The sequence below is a fragment of the Salvelinus namaycush genome, chromosome 29 (assembly GCF_016432855.1).
Source record: "Salvelinus namaycush isolate Seneca chromosome 29, SaNama_1.0, whole genome shotgun sequence".
NCBI classification, from domain to species: Eukaryota; Metazoa; Chordata; class Actinopteri; order Salmoniformes; family Salmonidae; genus Salvelinus; species Salvelinus namaycush.
In genome coordinates, this window is record NC_052335.1 from 29,187,257 (window position 1) to 29,211,437 (window position 24,181).

General features: G+C 50.0%; 1 protein-coding gene across 1 annotated transcript in view; it reads right to left on the minus strand.

The window, feature by feature from the left end:
* Nucleotides 1-1,343: 1,343 nt before the first annotated feature.
* Nucleotides 1,344-24,181, minus strand: part of LOC120024241 (translocating chain-associated membrane protein 2-like) — a 30,566-nt gene continuing 7,728 nt past the window's right edge. Inside the window, exons 3-11 of the mRNA XM_038968435.1 lie at nucleotides 11,557-11,672; nucleotides 10,323-10,439; nucleotides 10,152-10,210; nucleotides 6,601-6,685; nucleotides 6,145-6,215; nucleotides 5,886-5,990; nucleotides 3,344-3,487; nucleotides 2,376-2,533; nucleotides 1,344-2,276 (exon numbers count right to left, since the gene is read on the minus strand). Coding sequence (XP_038824363.1) covers nucleotides 2,200-2,276; nucleotides 2,376-2,533; nucleotides 3,344-3,487; nucleotides 5,886-5,990; nucleotides 6,145-6,215; nucleotides 6,601-6,685; nucleotides 10,152-10,210; nucleotides 10,323-10,439; nucleotides 11,557-11,672 — 932 coding nt within the window. The 3' untranslated portion in view covers nucleotides 1,344-2,199. The remainder of the gene's footprint in view (nucleotides 2,277-2,375; nucleotides 2,534-3,343; nucleotides 3,488-5,885; nucleotides 5,991-6,144; nucleotides 6,216-6,600; nucleotides 6,686-10,151; nucleotides 10,211-10,322; nucleotides 10,440-11,556; nucleotides 11,673-24,181) is intronic.

Consider the following 24,181-nt stretch of genomic DNA (forward strand, 5'->3'; position numbering starts at 1 on the left):
GATTCTGAAAACACTGGACCTCATGCCTGTCTCTGTAAGTGGGCTGACACCTACTGGACAGAATGAAACATTTCATTCTGCCCTCTAGAACAATGTTTAAGGTTAAATATATACAGATTGAGACAAAATGGATGACCTTGTAATAAAGAATAGCTCTTCAACACTTCATTAGGCTGTGTTCTTCTCTCAGTCCTCTGTGGTGGCTAGACCATCTGTCTGTCTGACTTGTCTCCACAACACAGTGCTGGCTTTTAGGCTAAAAAGACCCAATTAGTTGTAATTACACACAGAGAACACTTAACCCGTTTGGAAATGTAAGTATATCAACAGGAAATTGTTGACATTAAAACACTTGCATAGCAGGTGTGGTATTTGTTATGGATCCCCATTAGTTCCTGCCAAAGCAGCAGCTACTCTTCCTGGAGTCCAGCAAAATTAAGGCAGTTCATACGATTTTAAAAACATTACAATGCATTCACAACACAGTGTGCCCTCAGGCCCCTACTCCACCACATATCTACAGTACTAAATCCATGTGTGTATGTTATTGTGTGTGCGCCTATGTTTGTGTTGCTTCAGTCCCCGCTGTTCCATAAGGTGTTTTTTTTTAATCAAATTTTACTGCTTGCATCAGTTACATGATGTGGAATAGAGTTCCATGTAGTACCGTGCGCCGCCTATAGTCTATTTGGGAATTGGGGACTGTGAAGAGACCTCTTTTGGCATGCCTTGTGGGGTATGCATGGGTGTCCGAGCTGTGTGCCAGTAGTTTAGACAGACAGCTCGGTGCATTCAACATGTCAATCCCTCCTCCACTTGGAGCCAGGAGAGATTTACATTATCCGCTCTCTGTGTACATGCAAGGACCAGCCGTGCTGCCCTGTTCTGAGCCAATTGCAATTTTCCTAAGTCCTTTTTTGTGCCACCTGTCCAGGGGGTGTACTTGTACATCAAGCTGCCTCACTCTACGGAGACAGGCCCTGGCTCACACAAAGCTGCCTACAGGGAAAGAGGCTGGCTGGCATGCAAGACTACAATGACCCAAATCCATGCTTCCTCCGTCCTGGTTTCCTCAATTCCTGTCAAAGTGCATTGGAAGAGAGCATCCAAGGTCCCTCCAATGAGCTATGATAGGAATCAAGAAGGGAGGAAGTAGGGTATTGACAGCTAGTAACGTTCAGACACAGCCCCTTTGGGCCTGCAATACTTCCTACATTGTGGCTATGGTCATTAGAGTAAAATGACTTGAAAACATTCAGTACGTTTTAACACATACAAAACCGATTTCCATTATGGTAATAATGCAATAGACAAAAATAACTGTTCAAACCTCAGCATTTGAGAACAATGCATTATTTAATAAAGTAAAAATAGAAAAACTCAAAACAATGGAATAGCATGCAGTATTATCCAACATACATGGTGGTCATCAGGATGTTTGTGTAGTGACCACAGCACGGTCCGAGCCACACCGACCATGGCCCAGAGGGAGGGGCCAAGGAGTAACCAGAACCCTATAATTGGTCCAATCTCAACTTGGTCCCGCCCGTCACTGATTGGGTAGCAAAGCCAGAACGCTCTGATATCCCTGTAGAACCAGCAACATTCTTCCTGCACCAAGTAACCAGGGTCGTGTTTATTAGGGCACAAAACATTTTGCAAAGGAAACCGAAAATGAGTGTTTCTTCTTGGGCAAGTCTAGTCCTTCCACGTTTCAGTCAGTTTTCTTCCGTTTGGTGCCTAATGAATACGACTCATGCTAAAAACAAAAGCGAAGGCGACTCATTCAACAGCAGAGCTAAACAACAGCTGCATCTGGACAAACCCCAGACCAGTACAGTTCTTAACGCACAAGGAACAGGCATCAACACATTCAATATTACAGTATACAGTGTGCCACAAATAACATACATCGTTCAGTATACATGGAGATCAGAACCAGAGTGTCCATAGCAGACAGTTGTATAAAAAAATACTGATATGAGAGTAAATGTCTGTTCAGGGTGCGAGGGGGGTTTGGTTTTGGAATTGCATTTTTTAAGCCTTGTGGCCATGGCGACAGACGCAGCCCCCACATCACCTCCAGAAAATACGCAAAACAGGAAGAGGATGAATGGTGTGGGACCAGTTTCTTGTTCCTCTGATTGAGAAGCCATATAGTCAGGGTCACTGTTCAGGCAGCCATGATGGGTGGAGCCATTAGGGGGCCTTGATCTTCTTGGGTCGAGGAGAGGCTCCGTTCTCAGCTTTTATTGCGCCGTTTTCATGGTGGCCAACTGGAGGAGGGCATTCACACATTAACAAACCTAAATACACTTGCTGTAATAGAATGTCTTCAACTCGTACTATTAAAGCGTGCGTGTGTGTCCACTCACTGGAGTCTCTCTTCAGCGGTCGGGGGGTTTGCTTGGCGGCGGCCCTCTTCCTAGCGACCTGTTCATGTCTGAACTCTCGCCACCGCTTCAGCTGGAAACGGATAAACTTCCACAGGAGCCAGGACTGGGTCAGACTCACCAGCAACAACACAGGCATCCTATAGAGAGGGGGAGGGAGAAAGGGGGGAGGGAGGGAGAGAGAGAAAGGGGGGAGGGAGGGAGAGAGAGAAAGGGGAGGGAGGGGCAGGGAGAGAGAGAAAGGGGAGGGAGGGGCAGGGAGAGAGAGAAAGGGGAGGGAGGGGCAGGGAGAGAGAGAAAGGGGAGGGAGAGAGGGAGAGAGAAGAGAGCGAGGGGGAGGGAGAGAGAAAGGAGACAGAGGGAGAGAGGAGAGAGCGAGGGGGAGGGAGAGAGAAAGGAGAGAGGGAGAGAGAAGAGAGCGAGGGGGAGGGAGAGAGAAAGGGAGGGGGAGGGAGAGAACGGGGAGGGAGGGAGAGAACGGGGAGGGAGGGAGAGAACGGGGAGGGAGGGAGAGAACGGGGAGGGAGGGAGAGAGAAAGGGGAGGGAGGGAGAGAGAAGAGGGAGGGAGAGAGAAAGGGGAGGGAAATGGGAGGGGGGAGGGAAATGGGAGGGAAATGGGAGGGGGGAAAGATTTAACCAGGTTGGTCAGTTGAGAACAAGTTCTCATTTACAACTGCGACCTGGCCAAGATAAAGCAAAGCAGTGTGACAAACAACACAGAGTTACACATGGAATAAACAAACGTACAGTCAATAACACAATAGAAAAATCTATATACAGTGTGTGCAAATGGCGTGAGGAGGTAAGGCAATAAATAGGCCATAGTGGCGAAGTAATTACAATTTAGCAATTAACACTGGAGTGATAGATGTGCAGATGATGTGCAAGTAGAAATACTGGTGTGTGTAATTTGTGTACAATAGACATAGAAGCTACTAAAAACCCTTACCGTATCAGCACAGTGTTAAAGTTGCCCATGTCCCAGTCCAGCCCCTGGTTTTCGGCACGGGCCAACCCAAAACCCACAGCCAGGAACACAAGTGTGAGGGTCACCATCCGCGTGAACACAAAGTTCACGGCCCACAGGTCAAACCTGGACACACATCAGTAAATAACAGAAGTGGATTATGATTATTAGGATTGATCACAAGGCATGCAGTGCCATTAAAGGTAGTCAGCAATTAGACATCATCATATGCAGCAGGGAGACTTCCAGCATGTACATATATACATACATACATACATACATACGTGTGTGTGTGTATATATATATACACTGCTCAAAAAAATAAAGGGAACACTTAAACAACACAATGTAACTCCAAGTCAATCACACTTCTGTGAAATCAAACTGTCCACTTAGGAAGCAACACTGATTGACAATAAATTTCAACAACATGCTGTTGTGCAAATGGAATAGACAAAAGGTGGAAATTATAGGCAATTAGCAAGACACCCCCAAAAAAGGAGTGATTCTGCAGGTGGTGACCACAGACCACTTCTCAGTTCCTATGCTTCCTGGCTGATGTTTTGGTCACTTTTGAATGCTGGCGGTGCTCTCACTCTAGTGGTAGCATGAGACGGAGTCTACAACCCACACAAGTGGCTCAGGTAGTGCAGTTCATCCAGGATGGCACATCAATGCGAGCTGTGGCAAAAAGGTTTGCTGTGTCTGTCAGCGTAGTGTCCAGAGCATGGAGGCGCTACCAGGAGACAGGCCAGTACATCAGGAGACGTGGAGGAGGCCGTAGGAGGGCAACAACCCAGCAGCAGGACCGCTACCTCCGCCTTTGTGCAAGGAGGAGCAGGAGGAGCACTGCCAGAGCCCTGCAAAATGACCTCCAGCAGGCCACAAATGTGCATGTGTCTGCTCAAACGGTCAGAAACAGACTCCATGAGGGTGGTAGTATGAGGGCCCGACGTTCACAGGTGGGGGTTGTGCTTACAGCCCAACACCGTGCAGGACGTTTGGCATTTGCCAGAGAACACCAAGATTGGCAAATTCGCCACTGGCGCCCTGTGCTCTTCACAGATGAAAGCAGGTTCACACTGAGCACATGTGACAGACGTGACAGAGTCTGGAGACGCCGTGGAGAACGTTCTGCTGCCTGCAACATCCTCCAGCATGACCGGTTTGGCGATGGGTCAGTCATGGTGTGGGGTGGCATTTCTTTGGGGGCCGCACAGCCCTCCATGTGATCGCCAGAGGTAGCCTGACTGCCATTAGGTACCGAGATGAGATCCTCAGACCCCTTGTGAGACCATATGCTGGTGCGGTTGGCCCTGGGTTCCTCCTAATGCAAGACAGTGCTAGACCTCATGTGGCTGGAGTGTGTCAGCAGTTCCTGCAAGAGGAAGGCATTGATGCTATGGACTGGCCCGCCCGTTCCCCAGACCTGAATCCAATTGAGCACATCTGGGACATCATGTCTCGCTCCATCCACCAATGCCACGTTGCACCACAGACTGTCCAGGAGTTGGCGGATGCTTTAGTCCAGGTCTGGGAGGAGATCCCTCAGGAGACCATCCACCACCTCATCAGGAGCATGCCCAGGCGTTGTAGGGAGGTCATACAGGCACGTGGAGGCCACACACACTACTGAGCCTCATTTTGACTTGTTTTAAGGACATTACATCAAAGTTGGATCAGCCTGTAGTGTGGTTTTCCACTTTAATTTTGAGTGTGACTCCAAATCCAGACCTCCATGGGTTGATAAATTTGATTTCCATTGATAATTTTTGTGTGATTTTGTTGTCAGCACATTCAACTATGTAAAGAAAAAAGTATTTAATAAGAATATTTCATTCATTCAGATCTAGGATGTGTTATTTTAGTGTTCCCTTTATTTTTTTGAGCAGTGTATATACACACATTTGTACATGTATATATACACATTTGTATATACACATATATACATTTGTATACACATATATAAATGTGTATATATTTACACACACACACACACACACACACACACATATATATACATACATAAATACACACATACAAATATATATATTGGCCAAGAATGTTGAAATTGCAATGAGCCAATAGTGGGAGTCTTGGCAGGTTGTTTTTCAGGAAGTCACCCCAATATGTCTGGTGATGTCATATTACAGAGTCTACTTTTAATGAAGTGCTGTTCACGTCACATTATAATATGAACAGCACTTCTATATGATATGTTGTTGTGCAGTTGTAAAGTAAGAAGGTTATGACAAAGCAAGCCTTGTCCGAGCCAGAATGGCCCATTGGGCAGGAGCCCGTCTCTTGATTCTGTAGCGTGAGGCAGCTTGATGTACAAGTACACCTCCTGGACAGGAAACTAGTCTATCACAGGGCCATCTCCCTAATAATGAGTTCCAAGTGGAGTGGGATCAGGTCCCAGTTTACGAGTCTTTTGTATGACTCAAACGGGGATCCACCAACCTTCCAATCTGAGGCCGGACACTCTACCCACAAGGCCACAGAGTTGGTAATAGGAACTCACATCTTTTGGTGGCTCTCATCAGTGAAGTAGAATATTCTGGCGATGTGGAAGCCCAGCTCAGACAGGTACTGCAGACAGAGGAGTACCAGGCCCACAGGACTCAAACTGTGGGAGAGGAGGGAGGGACATGGAGGGGAGTATTAGGGTTATATGGGTGCTTAGATATGCTTGTGTATATGTGCTCATGCGCTTTTATATGTATTTGTGCTAATATTAGGTACTTATCTATGTTTATATAGGTGCTTCTATAGGTGCTTACTTGAGCAGGTATGCTGCAGAGATGTGAAGCAGGTAGAGACAGATGTACTGCAGCTGGCGAGGGATCTCCTCCTGAGGAACAACGACAACAAGCAGTCACACCAAGAACTTCTGGCTGTCTGTCAACAGGAATGGAACCACTCAGAAAGACGGCATGTGGGTGCAAACTAATATAGGGAATAGTTCACCCGAATGGCACGTTTCCATATTATTTTATTTTTACCTTGAAAGTAAAGGAGTCTATGGACAATGAGATGAATTGCAGCTTTCAATGTCAGGAAAGTAACATGTGATTGTCATTTGGGTAAACAATAATTTTTATGATGAATATAATCTGACAGAATTCCTTATTCAGTCTATGGGCTGATTTAATGAAGATTTCCTTTCAGCTAATTGTTTTCACACAACACACACACACAGATATCAGTCCTCTGTTTCCCACAGCCTCAGCACTGACCTTGCGTACTTTCTGGAAGTAGAGCTCAGGCAGGGCGTGAAGCCAGTAGGCCAGCTGAGTGAGGTAAAAGAACTTCACCTGAAACCTGCAACAGAGAGAGAGAGCGGTTGTTCAAGGATACGGTACAGAACAGGGGAACTACCCAGTGATGTATAGAAACCCTGGATTGCTGATGCTATGCATTTGCCATTGAGAGGCTTTGAAGCCACCGGCAATCCCCAGTAGAATCAGTGTTCCATGGGAATGAATGGAATTCTACAATATTTCAATTCAATGTTTCAAGAACAAAATAACATGTATTTAATTATGGTGTAGTGGCGACAGTAACATTAGTCATCTCAAAATGATACTTTAAGGAAAATGTTTTTGTTTTCATTTTTAACTTGTTTAGCTGACATAATATAAAGTATGCATTAAGGTGTCGAATAAAATACATGAGGCAAAATCCAATGTAGACATTAATGCATTTCTATATATTCCAAAACAAAAAACAATTACAATGGAGGAGTGCCAAGATGGAAGCAAGGTGGCTTCAACCCATGACAAATATTAATTTCCACAAAGTTTACTGCTTCAGTGTCTTTGGATATTTTTGGCAGATGTTACTATGGAATACTGAAGTATAATTACAAGCATTTCATAAGTGTCAAAGGCTTTTATTGACAATTACATGAAGTTGATGCAAAGAGTCAATATTTGCAGTGTTGACCCTTCTTTTTCAAGACCTCTGCAATCCGCCCTGGCAGGCTGTCAATTAACTTCTGGGCCACATCCTGACTGATGGCAGCCCATTCTTGCATAATCAATGCTTGGAGTTTGTCAGAATATGTGAGTTTTTGTTTGTCCACCTGCGTCTTGAGGATTGACCACAAATTCTCAATGGGATTAAGGTCTGGGGAGTTTCCTGGCCATGGACCCAAAATATCGATGTTTTGTTCCCCGAGCCACTTAGTTATCACTTTTGCCTTATGGCAAGGTGCTCCATCATGCTGGAAAAGGCATTGTTTGTCACCAAACTGTTCCTGGATGGATGGGAGAAGTTGCTCTCGGAGGATGTGTTGGCACCATTCTTTATTCATGGCTGTGTTCTTAGGCAAAATTGTGAGTGAGCCCACTCCCTTGGCTGAGAAGAAACCCCACACATGAATGGTCTCAGGATGCTTTACTGTTGGCATGACACAGGACTGATGGTAGCGCTCACCTTGTCTTCTCCGGACAAACTTTTTTCCAGATGCCCCAAACAATCGGAAAGGGGATTCATCAGAGACAATGACTTTACCCCAGTCCTCAGCAGTCCAATCCCTGTACCTTTTGCAGAATATCAGTCTGTCCCTGATGTTTTTCCTGGAGAGAAGTGGCTTCTTTGCTGCCCTTCTTGACACCAGGCCATCCTCCAAAAGTCTTCACCTCACTGTGCGTGCAGATGCACTCACACCTGCCTGCTACTATTCCTGAGCAAGCTCTGTACTGGTGGTGCTCCGATCCCGCAGCTGAATCAACTTTAGGAGACGGTCCTGGCACTTGCTGGACTTTCTTGGGCGCCCTGAAACCTTCTACACAACAATTGAACCGCTCTCCTTGAAGTTCTTGATGATCCGATAAATGGTTGAATTAGGTGCAATCTCACTGGCAGCAATATCCTTGCCTGTGAAGCCCTTTTTGTGCAAAGCAATGATGATGGCACATGTTTCCTTGCAGGTGACCATGTTTGACAGAGGAAGAACAATGATTCCAAGCACCACCCTCCTTTTGAAGCTTCTAGTTTGTTATTCAAACTCAATCAGCATGACAGAGTGATCTCCAGCCTTGTCCTCGTCAACACTCACACCTGTGTTAACGAGAGAATCACTGACATGATGTCAGCTGGTCCTTTTGTGGCAGGGCTGAAATGCAGTGGAAATGTTTTTGGGGGATTCAGTTCATTTGCATGGCAAAGAGGGACTTTGCAATTAATTGCAATTCATCTGATCACTCTGAAGAGTAACAATTAATAACATTCTGGAGTATATGCAAATTGCCATCATACAAACTGAGGCAGCAGACTTTGTGAAAATTAATATTTGTGTCATTCTCAAAACTTTTGGCCAAGACTGTAGAGTCTTCTTGGGTATGACACTACAAGTTTGGCACAGCTGTATTTGAGGAGTTTCTCCCATTCTTCTCTGCAGATACTCTCAAGCTCTGTCATGTTGGATGGGGAGCATTGCTACACAGCTATTTTCAGGTCTCTCCAGAGATGTTCGATCAGGTTCAAGTCCGGGCTCTGGCTGTGTCACTCAAGGAAATTCAGAGACTTGTCCAGAAGCCACTTCTGCACTCTCTTGGCTGTGTGCTTAGCATCATTATCCTGTTGGAAGGTGAACCTTCAATCCTGTCTGAGGTACTGAGCAGGTTTTCATCAAGGACCGCTCTATACTTTGCTCCGTTCATATTTCCCTCGATCCTGACTAGTCTCCCAGTCCCTGCCGCTGAAAAACATCCCCACAGTATGATGCTGCCACCACCATGCTTCACTGTAGGGATGCTGCCAGGTTTCCTCCAGATGTGAGGCTTTGCATTCTTGCCAAAAATTTCAATCTTGATTTCAGCAGAGCAAAGAATCTTGTTTCTCATGATCTGAGATTCTTTACATGTCTTTTGGCAAACTCTAAGCAGGCTGTCGTGCCTTTTACTGAGGAGTGGCTTCCATCTGGCCACTCTACCATAAAGGCCTGATTGGTGGAATGCTGCAGAGATGGTTGACATTCTGGAAGGTTCTCCCATCTCCTCAGAGGAACTCTAGAGCTCTGTCAGTGACCATCGGGTTCTTGAATGTCTCCCTGACCAAGGCCCTCCCCCGATTGCTTAGTTTTGCCAGGTGGCCAGCTCTAGGAAGAGTCTTGGTGGTTTCAAACTTCTTCCATTTTAGAATTATGGAGGCCACTGTGTTCTTGGGGACCTTCAATACTGCAGAAATGTTTTGGTGTCCTTCCCCAGATCTGTGCCTCGACACAATCCTGTCTCGGAGCTCTACGGACAATTCCTTCGACCTCATGGCTTAGTTTTTGCTCTGACATGCACTGTCAACTGCGGAACCTTATATAGACAGGTGTGTGCCTTTCCAAATCATGTCCATCAATTGAATTTACCACAGGTAACTTCAATCAAGTTGTAGAAACATCTCAAGGATGATCAATGGAAACAGGATGCACCTGAGCTCAATTTCAAGTCTCATAGCAAAGGGTTGGAATAGTTATGTAAATAAGGTACCAGTTTTTTATTGTTGGATCTAAACCTGTTAGCCCTTTGTCATTATGGGGTAGTGTGTAGATTGATGAGGATTTTTTATTTATTTAATCCATTTTTGAATACGTGTGTAATGTAACAAAATGTGGATAAGTCAAGGGGTCTGAATACTTTGAGAGCACTGTATATATATATATATATATATATATATATATATATATATATATATATATAAAAATCACTGGAACTACCCTACAGGTCCTGGTTAAGAGTAGTCTGCTATTCCATTTCAGATGCAGTCCCTGTTTAGTGCTGAGTCATCATACCGGAGGTGGACATGTGGGTAGTTCTCCCAAAGGCTGCTTGGGTGAAACACGTATCCTTCCTGCAAAGGGAAAAGGGAGACAGTGGAATTGTTCATGAAGATTTGACCTAACACTACACATTAATGTGTGTGTGGCTGCGTATGTGTTTGTGTGCATTCATGCGTTTCTTACTGTTATAAGTATGTAGAAACTCCACACGCTGGACACCAGGTGAAACACACACAGCTGGCCTGACTCACTGAACTTGGTGTTCTTGCTTTTTGAGAGATGGAGGCGCCTATTCACTTTCTAACAATGAAAAAAAGAGCTAAAAAATGTCATGATGATACAAAATGAAGTGTACAAAAATAAAATGACCTACAAACAAGATGGCTATTTTTAGCCACTGAAGCCCTTCTGAGGGGTTACTACAAAGCAGGATCAATGAGTTAGCCAGCTAACTTCCATAACAGAAATAACTACTGATTTTATGGTTCATTAAAAAAAGCTAAACCTAGATATGTCTTTTTGTTTGTTAAATAAATTACAGTTATATCAGAAAATGTTGAAAACATTGCTGGCTAACTCCATATGCTGCTTTGTAGTACACCCCTCTGAGCAGAGACATGCCGTTCAAGCGTTAAGCCATTGTAAAACACACTTGATTATGGAGCTAGAGAGGAAAATAATAACAATCCCATTACAATCTCATTCCTGTTACCCGGGTCCCAGATCTGTTTGTGTCGTCTTGCCAACTCTTATGGTCACGGTCTTGCTAAACATTAGGATTTAGCAAGATAGCCCAAACAGATTTGGGATCAGGGCCCGTATCCACAAAGCATCTTAGAGTGGGAGTGCTAAGATCAGAGTGGGAGTGCTAAGATCAGTTTTGCCTTTTAGAATTTTTGCCATAATGAATAAAGAATATAATGGTATAGATCCTAGATCAGCACTGCTTTGTGGATACGAGCACAGGCTACATTCCTGTGTCCTGCAAGTTGTCTAGGAGAGCAGACAGAAAGATAACTCCATTTGACCTTGTGACCTCCTGAGGAGTCTGTCTGGAGTAGGCCCAATTGACACTGATCTAAGGTCAGTTTCGCATGTCCACTTCAAATGGTCCATGTAATGATTGACTGATCCTACATCTGTGCTTAAAAGGGTGCTCTTCTACTCAGACCTGAATCTCCATTTTACCACTTGTGTTTCCCTACCATTGTATCAATAAGTCGGGCCACCCCGCCTAGCCCCCATTGACTCCAGCCTGTAATAGTTTAGCATATATTGGTTTCAATTGACAGACAGTTAAGATGCCAGAGTGCCTTGGCTGTTGCTTTGGGAACCTTTGCACTCTACTTAGAAAAAATTATCTAGGGGATACAAAAACACTAATACCCAAAATGCAGTGGGTCTCGGTAGTACTTACATCCAGGACGTACTCCTGCACCACGGCGTGGAGGATGATGGTGATGAAGAAATAGAAGAGGATGGTGGTGCAGTCTTGCCAGCCGTACTGGTACAACGTCACCTCTCCCTCTGGACAGACGGACCGAAGGACAAACAGACAGACAAGAAGACCGACAGACAGGCAGGAGGACAGACAGACAGGCAGGAGGGAGGACAGAGAGGCAGGAGGGAGGACATACAGACAAACAGGAAGACCAGACAGACAGACGGGAGGACGGGCAGGAAGACCGTGCAGACAGGAAGACCGACAGGACAGGAGAATGGACGGACGGACAGACAGACAAGACAGGAAGACCGACAGTCAGACAATACAGGCCGACAGACAGGAAGACCGATAGACAGGACGGACAGGCAGATGGACAGACAGGCAGACATGATGACGGACGGACAGACAGACAAGCAGGACAGACAGACAGACAGGCGGACGGACAGACAGGAGGACAGACAGAAAGGATGACAGATGGACAGACAGGAGGATGGACAGACAGGACAGACAGGAGGACGGACAGACAGGATGGCATACAGGAGAACGGACGGACAGACAGACAAGCAGGACAGACAGACAGGCGGACGGACAGAAAGGATGACCGATAGGAGGACGGGCGGACGGACAGACAGGAGGGCGGACGGATGGACGGACACACAGGAGAATGGACAGACAGACGGGAGGACGGACGGAAGGGAAGACAGACGGGAGGACGGACGGAAGGGAAGGGAAGACAGACGGAAGGGAAGGGAAGACAGACGGAAGGGAAGGAAAGACGGAAGGGAAGGAAAGACAGACGGAAGGACGGGAAGGAAAGACAGACGGAAGGACGGGAAGACAGACGGAAGGATGGACGGACGGGAAGACAGACGGAAGGAAGGGAAGACGGACGGAAGGGAAGACAGACGGAAGGAAGGGAAGACAGACGGAAGGAAGACAGACGGAAGGACGGAATGACAGACAGGAGGACAGCCGGAATGACAGACAGGACGGACAGACAGGAGGGCGGACGGACAGACAGGAGGGCGGATGGACGGACAGGAGGGCGGTTGACGGACAGGAGGGCGGATGGACGGACGGACGGACAGACAGGAGGGCGGACAAACAGGATGACGGACAGACAGGAGGACGTACGGACAGACAGACGGACGGACGTACAGAAGGGAAGACAGACGGGAGGACGTACGGAAGGGAAGAAAGACGGAATGACAGACAGGAGGACAGACGGAATGACAGACGGAATGACAGACAGGAGGACAGAAACAGGACGGACGGACGGACAGACAAACAGGACGGACGGGAGGACAAACGGACGGACAGACAATGGAGAACAGGGAGGCATAATGAATAACAAGGGACACTGGTCATACACAAACGTAGGCTACAGCTAGGAATGCGTTGATGACAACAGGTATTCTCAGAGCAACTTATCTGCTGTTCTTTCAGACTCAAAAGGAGGAAAACTAGAATACAAATCAGGCCTAGATCAAACTCACATTGTGGAGTGGGTAAGAGATGCACTCTCGCTTTAATAGCTGGGTGCTCGGCCATATATGACAACGACTTCCAATTAAATCCCAAGTTTAAGAATCATTGGGAAACTCCAAAGTTTTTTTTTTTTTTTTTAAAGGACTAAAAGACGTCATCTCATTTCACGTTTTTTTTTCAGCCGGGCAGGCTAACATGTTGTTTCGGCAGTTACGCCTTCATCAGTACTTGAAAGGGTTTGAAGTGCAGTGCACTTGATTTAGCTTGGCGTTTTCACTTTCTAATCCATTGGTTCCATTGTACTAGGCAAACTAAACCAAGTGCAGCTCAAGTATCTGAAAGTATTTGACCCAGGTCTGATAGAAGTAGCAGATAGGCCTACTCTAACAAAGGGTTTACACAGGCAGCCCAATTCTGATATTTTTTCCACTAATTGGTCAGAATGAAGCTGCCTGTAACTGCAGCCAGCGTGATGCAATGCCACTGAGCAAATATACAGCGGGCCTAGATCCTTTTAGTCTAAAGTATGTCTGCGTACCAAATGGCACCCTATTCCCTACATAGAGCACTACTTTTGACGAGAGCCATATTAGCCCTGGTCAAAAAAAGTGCACTATATTGGGAATAGGGTGCCATTTGGGACACATTGCTGATGTGGTAGTGCAGCATGGGGGTTGTGGTATGGTGTAGCATGGGGGTTGTGGTATGGTGTAGCATGGAGGTTGTGGTATGGTGTAGCATGGAGGTTGTGGTATGGTGTAGCATGGGGGTTGTGGTATGGTGTAGCATGGGGGTTGTGGTATGGTGTAGCATGGGGTTGTGGTAGTGCAGCATGGGGGTTGTGGTATAGTGTATCATGGGGGTTGTGGTATGGTGCAGCATGGGGGTTGTGGTATAGTGTATCATGGGGGTTGTGGTATGGTGCAGCATGGGGGTTGTGGTATAGTGTATCATGGGGGTTGTGGTATGGTGCAGCATGGGGGTTGTGGTATGGTGTAGCATGGGGGTTGTGGTATGGTGTAGCATGGAGGTTGTGGTATGGTGTAGCATGGAGGTTGTGGTATGGTGTAGCATGGGGGTTGTGGTATGGTGTAGCATGGGGGTTGTGGTAGTGCAGCATGGGGGTTGTGGTATGGTGTAGCATGGGGGTTGTGGTAGTGCAGCATGGGGGTTGTGGTATGGTGTAGCATGGGGGTTGTGGTAGTGCAGCATGGGGGTTGTGGTATGGTGTAGCATGGGGGTTGTGTTAGTGCAGCATGGAGGTTGTGGTATGGTGCAGCGTGGGGGTTGTGGTAGTGCAGCGTGGGGGTTGTGGTATGGTGTAGCATGGGGGTTGTGGTATGGTGTATCATGGGGGTTGTGGTATGGTGTATCATGGGGGTTGTGGTATGGTGTAGCATGGAGGTTGTGGTATGGTGTAGCATGGAGGTTGTGGTATGGTGTAGCATGGAGGTTGTGGTATGGTGTAGCATGGGGGTTGTGGTAGTGCAGCATGGGGGTTGTGGTATAGTGTATCATGGGGGTTGTGGTATGGTGTAACATGGGGGTTGTGGTATGGTGCAGCATGGGGGTTGTGGTATGGTGTAGCATGGAGGTTGTGGTATGGTGTAGCATGGGGGTTGTGGTAGTGCAGCATGGGGGTTGTGGTATGGTGCAGCATGGGGGTTGTGGTAGTGCAGCATGGGGGTTGTGGTATGGTGTAGCATGGGGGTTGTGGTATGGTGTAGCATGGAGGTTGTGGTATGGTGTAGCATGGGGGTTGTGGTAGTGCAGCATGGGGGTTGTGGTATGGTGCAGCATGGGGGTTGTGGTATGGTGCAGCATGGGGGTTGTGGTATGGTGCAGCATGGGGGTTGTGGTAGTGCAGCATGGGGGGTTGTGGTATGGTGTATCATGGGGGTTGTGGTATGGTGCAGCATGGGGGTTGTGGTAGTGCAGCATGGGGGTTGTGGTATGGTGTATCATGGGGGTTGTGGTATGGTGTATCATGGGGGTTGTGGTATGGTGTAGCATGGGGGTTGTGGTATGGTGTAGCATGGAGGTTGTGGTATGGTGTAGCATGGGGGTTGTGGTATGGTGTAGCATGGGGGTTGTGGTATGGTGCAGCATGGGGGTTGTGGTATGGTGCAGCATGGGGGTTGTGGTAGTGCAGCATGGGGGTTGTGGTATGGTGCAGCATGGGGGTTGTGGTAGTGCAGCATGGGGGTTGTGGTATGGTGTATCATGGGGGTTGTGGTAGTGTATCATGGGGGTTGTGGTATGGTGTAGCATGGGGGTTGTGGTATGGTGCAGCATGGGGGTTGTGGTATGGTGCAGCATGGGGGTTGTGGTAGTGCAGCATGGGGGTTGTGGTATGGTGCAGAATGGGGGTTGTGGTAGTGCAGCATGGGGGTTGTGGTATGGTGTATCATGGGGGTTGTGGTAGTGTAGCATGGGGGTTGTGGTATGGTGTAGCATGGGGGTTGTGGTAGTGCAGCATGGGGGCTGTGGTAGTGCAGCATGGGGGTTGTGGTAGTGCAGCATGGGGGTTGTGGTAGTGCAGCATGGGGGTTGTGGTGGTGCAGCATGGGGGTTGTGGTAGTGTAGCATGGAGGTTGTGGTAGTGTAGCATGGGGGTTGTGGTAGTGCAGCATGGGGGTTGTGGTAGTGTAGCATGGAGGTTGTGGTAGTGCAGCATGGGGGTTGTGGTAGTGCAGCATGGGGGTTGTGGTAGTGCAGCATGGGGGTTGTGGTATGGTGTATCATGGGGGTTGTGGTAGTGCAGCATGGGGGTTGTGGTAGTGTAGCATGGAGGTTGTGGTAGTGCAGCATGGGGTTTGTGGTATAGTGCATCATGGAGGTTGTGGTAGTGCAGCATGGGGGTTGTGGTATAGTGTATCATGGGGGTTGTGGTATGGTGTATCATGGGGGTTGTGGTAGTGCAGCATGGGGGTTGTGGTAGTGTAGCATGGAGGTTGTGGTAGTGCAGCATGGGGGTTGTGGTAGTGCAGCATGGGGGTTGTGGTATAGTGTATCATGGGGGTTGTGGTATGGTGTATCATGGGGGTTGTGGTAGTGTAGCATGGGGGTTGTGGTAGTGTAGCATGGGGGTTGTGGTATGGTGTAGCATGGAGGTTGTGGTATGGTGTAACATGGGGGTTGTGGTAGTGCAGCATGGGGGTTGTGGTATGGTGTAGCATGGGGGTTGTGGTATGGTGCAGCATGGGGGTTGTGGTATGGTGCAGCATGGGGGTTGTGGTATGGTGTAGCATGGGGGTTGTGGTAGTGCAGCATGGGGGTTGTGGTATGGTGTAGCATGGGGGTTGTGGTATGGTGCAGCATGGGGGTTGTGGTATGGTGTAGCATGGGGGTTGTGGTATGGTGCAGCATGGGGGTTGTGGTATGGTGCAGCATGGGGGTTGTGGTATAGTGTAGCATGGGGGTTGTGGTATGGTGCAGCATGGGGGTTGTGGTATGGTGCAGCATGGGGGTTGTGGTATGGTGCAGCATGGGGGTTGTGGTATGGTGCAGCATGGGGTTGTTGTATGGTGCAGCATGGGGGTTGTGGTAGTGCAGCATGGGGGTTGTGGTATGGTGCAGCATGGGGGTTGTGGTATGGTGCAGCATGGGGGTTGTGGTATGGTGCAGCATGGGGGTTGTGGTAGTGTAGCATGGGGGTTGTGGTATGGTGCAGCATGGGGGTTGTGGTATGGTGTAGCATGGGGGTTGTGGTATGGTGAAGCATGGGGGTTGTGGTATGGTGAAGCATGGGGGTTGTGGTATGGTGCATCATGGGGGTTGTGGTAGTGCAGCATGGGGGTTGTGGTATGGTGTAGCATGGGGGTTGTGGTAGTGCAGCATGGGGGTTGTGGTATGGTGTAGCATGGGGGTTGTGGTATGGTGTAGCATGGGGGTTGTGGTATGGTGCAGCATGGGGGTTGTGGTATGGTGTAGCATGGGGGTTGTGGTATGGTGCAGCATGGGGGTTGTGGTATGGTGCAGCATGGGGGTTGTGGTAGTGCAGCATGGGGGTTGTGGTATGGTGCAGCATGGGGTTTGTGGTATGGTGCAGCATGGGGTTTGTGGTATAGTGTAGCATGGGGGATGTGGTAGTGCAGCATGGGGGTTGTGGTATGGTGCAGCATGGGGGTTGTGGTAGTGCAGCATGGGGGTTGTGGTAGTGCAGCATGGGGGTTGTGGTAGTGTAGCATGGAGGTTGTGGTAGTGTAGCATGGAGGTTGTGGTATGGTGCAGCATGGAGGTTGTGGTATAGTGTATCATGGGGGTTGTGGTATGGTGTAGCATGGAGGTTGTGGTAGTGTATCATGGGGGTTGTGGTATGGTGCAGCATGGGGGTTGTGGTATGGTGCATCATGGGGGTTGTGGTATGGTGCAGCATGGGGGTTGTGGTATGGTGCAGCATGGGGGTTGTGGTATGGTGCATCATGGGGGTTGTGGTATGGTGCAGCATGGGGGTTGTGGTATGGTCCAGCATGGGGGTTGTGGTATGGTGCAGCATGGGGGTTGTGGTATAGTGTATCATGGGGGTTGTGGTATGGTGTAGCATGGAGGTTGTGGTAGTGTAGCATGGAGGTTGTGGTAGTGTAGCATGGAGGTTGTGGTATAGTGTATCATGGGGGTTGTGGTATAGTGTATCATGGGGGTTGTGGTATGGTGCAGCATGGGGGTTGTGGTATGGTGCAGCATGGGGGTTGTGGTATGGTGCAGCATGGGGGTTGTGGTATGGTGCAGCATGGGGGTTGTGGTATGGTGCAGCATGGGGGTTGTGGTATGGTGCAGCATGGGGGTTGTGGTATGGTGCAGCATGGGGGTTGTGGTATGGTGCAGCATGGGGGTTGTGGTATGGTGCAGCATGGAGGTTGTGGTATGGTGCAGCATGGGGGTTGTGGTATGGTGCAGCATGGGGGTTGTGGTATGGTGCAGCATGGGGGTTGTGGTAGTGCAGCATGGGGGTTGTGGTATGGTGCATCATGGGGGTTGTGGTATGGTGCAGCATGGGGGTTGTGGTAGTGCAGCATGGGGGTTGTGGTAGTGCAGCATGGGGGTTGTGGTATGGTGCAGCATGGGGGTTGTGGTATGGTGCAGCATGGGGTTTGTGGTATAGTGTAGCATGGGGGTTGTGGTAGTGCAGCATGGGGTTTGTGGTATGGTGCAGCATGGGGGTTGTGGTTTAGTGTAGCATGGGGGTTGTGGTATGGTGTAGCATGGGGGTTGTGGTATGGTGCAGCATGGGGGTTGTGGTATGGTGCAGCATGGGGGTTGTGGTATGGTGCAGCATGGGGGTTGTGGTAGTGCAGCATGGGGGTTGTGGTATGGTGCAGCATGGGGGTTGTGGTATGGTGCAGCATGGGGTTTGTGGTATAGTGTAGCATGGGGGTTGTGGTAGTGCAGCATGGGGGTTGTGGTATGGTGTAGCATGGGGGTTGTGGTAGTGCAGCATGGGGGTTGTGGTAGTGTAGCATGGAGGTTGTGGTATGGTGCAGCATGGGGGTTGTGGTATAGTGTATCATGGGGGTTGTGGTATGGTGTAGCATGGAGGTTGTGGTAGTGTATCATGGGGGTTGTGGTATGGTGCAGCATGGGGGTTGTGGTATGGTGCATCATGGGGGTTGTGGTATGGTGCAGCATGGGGGTCGTGGTATGGTGCAGCATGGGGGTTGTGGTATGGTGCAGCATGGGGGTTGTGGTATGGTGCAGCATGGGGGTTGTGGTATGGTGCAGCATGGGGGTTGTGGTATGGTGCAGCATGGGGGTTGTGGTATGGTGCAGCATGGGGGTTGTGGTATGGTGCAGCATGGGGGTTGTGGTATGGTGCAGCATGGGGGTTGTGGTATGGTCCAGCATGGGGGTTGTGGTATATTGTATCATGGGGGTTGTGGTATAGTGTATCATGGGGGTTGTGGTATGGTGCATCATGGGGGTTGTGGTATGGTGCAGCATGGGGGTTGTGGTATGGTGCAGCATGGGGGTTGTGGTATGGTGCAGCATGGGGGATGTGGTATGGTGTAGCATGGGGGTTGTGGTATGGTGTATCATGGGGGTTGTGGTATGGTGTATCATGGGGGTTGTGGTAGTGTAGCATGGGGGTTGTGGTAGTGTAGCATGGGGGTTGTGGTATGGTGCAGCATGGGGGTTGTGGTATGGTGCAGCATCGGGGTTGTGGTATAGTGTATCATGGGGGTTGTGGTATGGTGCAGCATGGGGGTTGTGGTATGGTGCAGCATGGGGGTTGTGGTATGGTGCAGCATGGGGGTTGTGGTATGGTGCAGCATGGGGGTTGTGGTATGGTGCAGCATGGGGGTTGTGGTATGGTGCAGCATGGGGGTTGTGGTATGGTGCAGCATGGAGGTTGTGGTATGGTGCAGCATGGGGGTTGTGGTATGGTGCAGCATGGGGGTTGTGGTAGTGCAGCATGGGGGTTGTGGTATGGTGCATCATGGGGGTTGTGGTATGGTGCAGCATGGGGGTTGTGGTATGGTGCAGCATGGGGTTGTGGTATGGTGCAGCATGGGGGTTGTGGTATGGTGCAGCATGGGGGTTGTGGTATAGTGTATCATGGGGGTTGTGGTATAGTGTAGCATGGAGGTTGTGGTATGGTGTAGCATGGAGGTTGTGGTATGGTGTAGCATGGAGGTTGTGGTAGTGTAGCATGGAGGTTGTGGTAGTGTAGCATGGGGGTTGTGGTATAGTGTATCATGGGGGTTGTGGTATGGTGCAGCATGGGGGTTGTGGTATGGTGCATCATGGGGGTTGTGGTATGGTGCAGCATGGGGGTTGTGGTATGGTGCAGCATGGGGGTTGTGGTATGGTGTAACATGGGGGTTGTGGTATGGTGCAGCATGGGGGTTGTGGTATGGTATAGCATGGGGGTTGTGGTATGGTGTAACATGGGGGTTGTGGTAGTGTAACATGGGGGTTGTGGTAGTGTAGCATGGGGGTTGTGGTATGGTGTAGCATGGGGGTTGTGGTATGGTGTAGCATGGGGGTTGTGGTATGGTGTATCATGGGGGTTGTGGTATGGTGTATCATGGGGGTTGTGGTATGGTGCAGCATGGGGGTTGTGGTATGGTGCAGCATGGGGGTTGTGGTAGTGCAGCATGGGGGTTGTGGTAGTGCAGCATGGGGGTTGTGGTAGTGCAGCATGGGGGTTGTGGTTTAGTGTAGCATGGAGGTTGTGGTATGGTGCAGCATGGGGGTTGTGGTTTAGTGTAGCATGGGGGTTGTGGTATGGTGCAGCATGGGGGTTGTGGTATGGTGCAGCATGGGGGTTGTGGTATGGTGCAGCATGGGGGTTGTGGTATGGTGCAGCATGGGGGTTGTGGTATGGTGCAGCATGGGGGTTGTGGTAGTGCAGCATGGGGTTGTGGTAGTGCAGCATGGGGGTTGTGGTATGGTGCAGCATGGGGGTTGTGGTATGGTGCAGCATGGGGTTTGTGGTATAGTGTAGCATAGGGGTTGTGGTAGTGCAGCATGGGGGTTGTGGTATGGTGCAGCATGGGGGTTGTGGTAGTGCAGCATGGGGGTTGTGGTAGTGCAGCATGGGGGTTGTGGTATGGTGCAGCATGGGGTTTGTGGTATAGTGTATCATGGGGGTTGTGGTAGTGCAGCATGGGGGTTGTGGTAGTGTAGCATGGAGGTTGTGGTATGGTGCAGCATGGGGGTTGTGGTATAGTGTATCATGGGGGTTGTGGTATGGTGTAGCATGGAGGTTGTGGTAGTGTATCATGGGGGTTGTGGTATGGTGCAGCATGGGGGTTGTGGTATGGTGCATCATGGGGGTCGTGGTATGGTGCAGCATGGGGGTCGTGGTATGGTGCAGCATGGGGGTCGTGGTATGGTGCAGCATGGGGGTTGTGGTATGGTGCAGCATGGGGGTTGTGGTATGGTGCAGCATGGGGGTTGTGGTATGGTGCAGCATGGGGGTTGTGGTATGGTGCAGCATGGGGGTTGTGGTATGGTGCAGCATGGAGGTTGTGGTATGGTGCAGCATGGGGGTTGTGGTATAGTGTATCATGGGGGTTGTGGTATGGTGTAGCATGGAGGTTGTGGTATGGTGTAGCATGGAGGTTGTGGTAGTGTAGCATGGAGGTTGTGGTAGTGTAGCATGGGGGTTGTGGTATAGTGTATCATGGGGGTTGTGGTATGGTGCAGCATGGGGGTTGTGGTATGGTGCATCATGGGGGTTGTGGTATGGTGCAGCATGGGGGTTGTGGTAGTGCAGCATGGGGGTTGTGGTATGGTGCAGCATGGGGGTTGTGGTATGGTGCAGCATGGGGTTTGTGGTATAGTGTAGCATGGGGGTTGTGGTAGTGCAGCATGGGGGTTGTGGTATGGTGCAGCATGGGGGTTGTGGTAGTGCAGCATGGGGGTTGTGGTAGTGCAGCATGGGGGTTGTGGTATGGTGCAGCATGGGGTTTGTGGTATAGTGTATCATGGGGGTTGTGGTAGTGCAGCATGGGGGTTGTGGTAGTGTAGCATGGAGGTTGTGGTATGGTGCAGCATGGGGGTTGTGGTATAGTGTATCATGGGGGTTGTGGTATGGTGTAGCATGGAGGTTGTGGTAGTGTATCATGGGGGTTGTGGTATGGTGCAGCATGGGGGTTGTGGTATGGTGCATCATGGGGGTCGTGGTATGGTGCAGCATGGGGGTCGTGGTATGGTGCAGCATGGGGGTCGTGGTATGGTGCAGCATGGGGGTCGTGGTATGGTGCAGCATGGGGGTCGTGGTATGGTGCAGCATGGGGGTTGTGGTATGGTGCAGCATGGGGGTTGTGGTATGGTGCAGCATGGGGGTTGTGGTATGGTGCAGCATGGAGGTTGTGGTATGGTGCAGCATGGGGGTTGTGGTATAGTGTATCATGGGGGTTGTGGTATGGTGTAGCATGGAGGTTGTGGTATGGTGTAGCATGGAGGTTGTGGTAGTGTAGCATGGAGGTTGTGGTAGTGTAGCATGGGGGTTGTGGTATAGTGTATCATGGGGGTTGTGGTATGGTGCAGCATGGGGGTTGTGGTATGGTGCATCATGGGGGTTGTGGTATGGTGCAGCATGGGGGTTGTGGTATGGTGCAGCATGGGGGTTGTGGTATGGTGTAACATGGGGGTTGTGGTATGGTGCAGCATGGGGGTTGTGGTATGGTATAGCATGGGGGTTGTGGTATGGTGTAACATGGGGGTTGTGGTAGTGTAGCATGGGGGTTGTGGTAGTGTAGCATGGGGGTTGTGGTATGGTGCAGCATGGGGGTTGTGGTATGGTGCAGCATGGGGGTTGTGGTATGGTGCAGCATGGGGGTTGTGGTATGGTGCAGCATGGGGGTTGTGGTAGTGCAGCATGGGGGTTGTGGTAGTGCAGCATGGGGGTTGTGGTAGTGCAGCATGGGGGTTGTGGTTTAGTGTAGCATGGAGGTTGTGGTATGGTGCAGCATGGGGGTTGTGGTTTAGTGTAGCATGGGGGTTGTGGTATGGTGCAGCATGGGGGTTGTGGTATGGTGCAGCATGGGGGTTGTGGTATGGTGCAGCATGGGGGTTGTGGTATGGTGCAGCATGGGGGTTGTGGTAGTGCAGCATGGGGGTTGTGGTAGTGCAGCATGGGGGTTGTGGTATGGTGCAGCATGGGGGTTGTGGTATGGTGCAGCATGGGGTTTGTGGTATAGTGTAGCATGGGGGTTGTGGTAGTGCAGCATGGGGGTTGTGGTATGGTGCAGCATGGGGGTTGTGGTAGTGCAGCATGGGGGTTGTGGTAGTGCAGCATGGGGGTTGTGGTATGGTGCAGCATGGGGTTTGTGGTATAGTGTATCATGGGGGTTGTGGTAGTGCAGCATGGGGGTTGTGGTAGTGTAGCATGGAGGTTGTGGTATGGTGCAGCATGGGGGTTGTGGTATAGTGTATCATGGGGGTTGTGGTATGGTGTAGCATGGAGGTTGTGGTAGTGTATCATGGGGGTTGTGGTATGGTGCAGCATGGGGGTTGTGGTATGGTGCATCATGGGGGTCGTGGTATGGTGCAGCATGGGGGTCGTGGTATGGTGCAGCATGGGGGTTGTGGTATGGTGCAGCATGGGGGTTGTGGTATGGTGCAGCATGGGGGTTGTGGTATGGTGCAGCATGGGGGTTGTGGTATGGTGCAGCATGGGGGTTGTGGTATGGTGCAGCATGGGGGTTGTGGTATGGTGCAGCATGGAGGTTGTGGTATGGTGCAGCATGGGGGTTGTGGTATGGTGCAGCATGGGGGTTGTGGTATGGTGCAGCATGGGGGTTGTGGTAGTGCAGCATGGGGGTTGTGGTATGGTGCATCATGGGGGTTGTGGTATGGTGCAGCATGGGGGTTGTGGTATGGAGCAGCATGGGGTTTGTGTATGGTGCAGCATGGGGGTTGTGGTATGGTGCAGCATGGGGGTTGTGGTATGGTGCAGCATGGGGGTTGTGGATGGTGCAGCATGGGGGTTGTGTAGTGCAGCATGGGGTTGTGGTAGTGCAGCATGGGGTTGTGGTTTAGTGTAGCATGGAGGTTTGTGGTATGGTGCAGCATGGGGTTGTGGTTTAGTGTAGCAGGGGGGTTGTGGTATGGTGCAGCATGGGGGTTGTGGTATGGTGCAGCATGGGGGTTGTGGTATGGTGCAGCATGGGGGTTGTGGTATGGTGCAGCATGGGGGTTGTGGTATGGTGCAGCATGGGGGTTGTGGTATGGTGCAGCATGGGGGTTGTGGTAGTGCAGCATGGGGTTGTGGTAGTGCAGCATGGGGGTTGTGGTTTAGTGTAGCATGGAGGTTGTGGTATGGTGCAGCATGGGGGTTGTGGTTTAGTGTAGCATGGGGGTTGTGGTATGGTGCAGCATGGGGGTTGTGGTATGGTGCAGCATGGGGGTTGTGGTATGGTGCAGCATGGGGGTTGTGGTATGTGCAGCATGGGGGTTGTGGTAGTGCAGCATGGGGTTGTGGTAGTGCAGCATGGGGGTTGTGGTATGGTGCAGCATGGGGGTTGTGGTATGGTGCAGCATGGGGTTTGTGGTATAGTGTAGCATGGGGGTTGTGGTAGTGCAGCATGGGGGTTGTGGTATGGTGCAGCATGGGGGTTGTGGTAGTGCAGCATGGGGGTTGTGGTAGTGCAGCATGGGG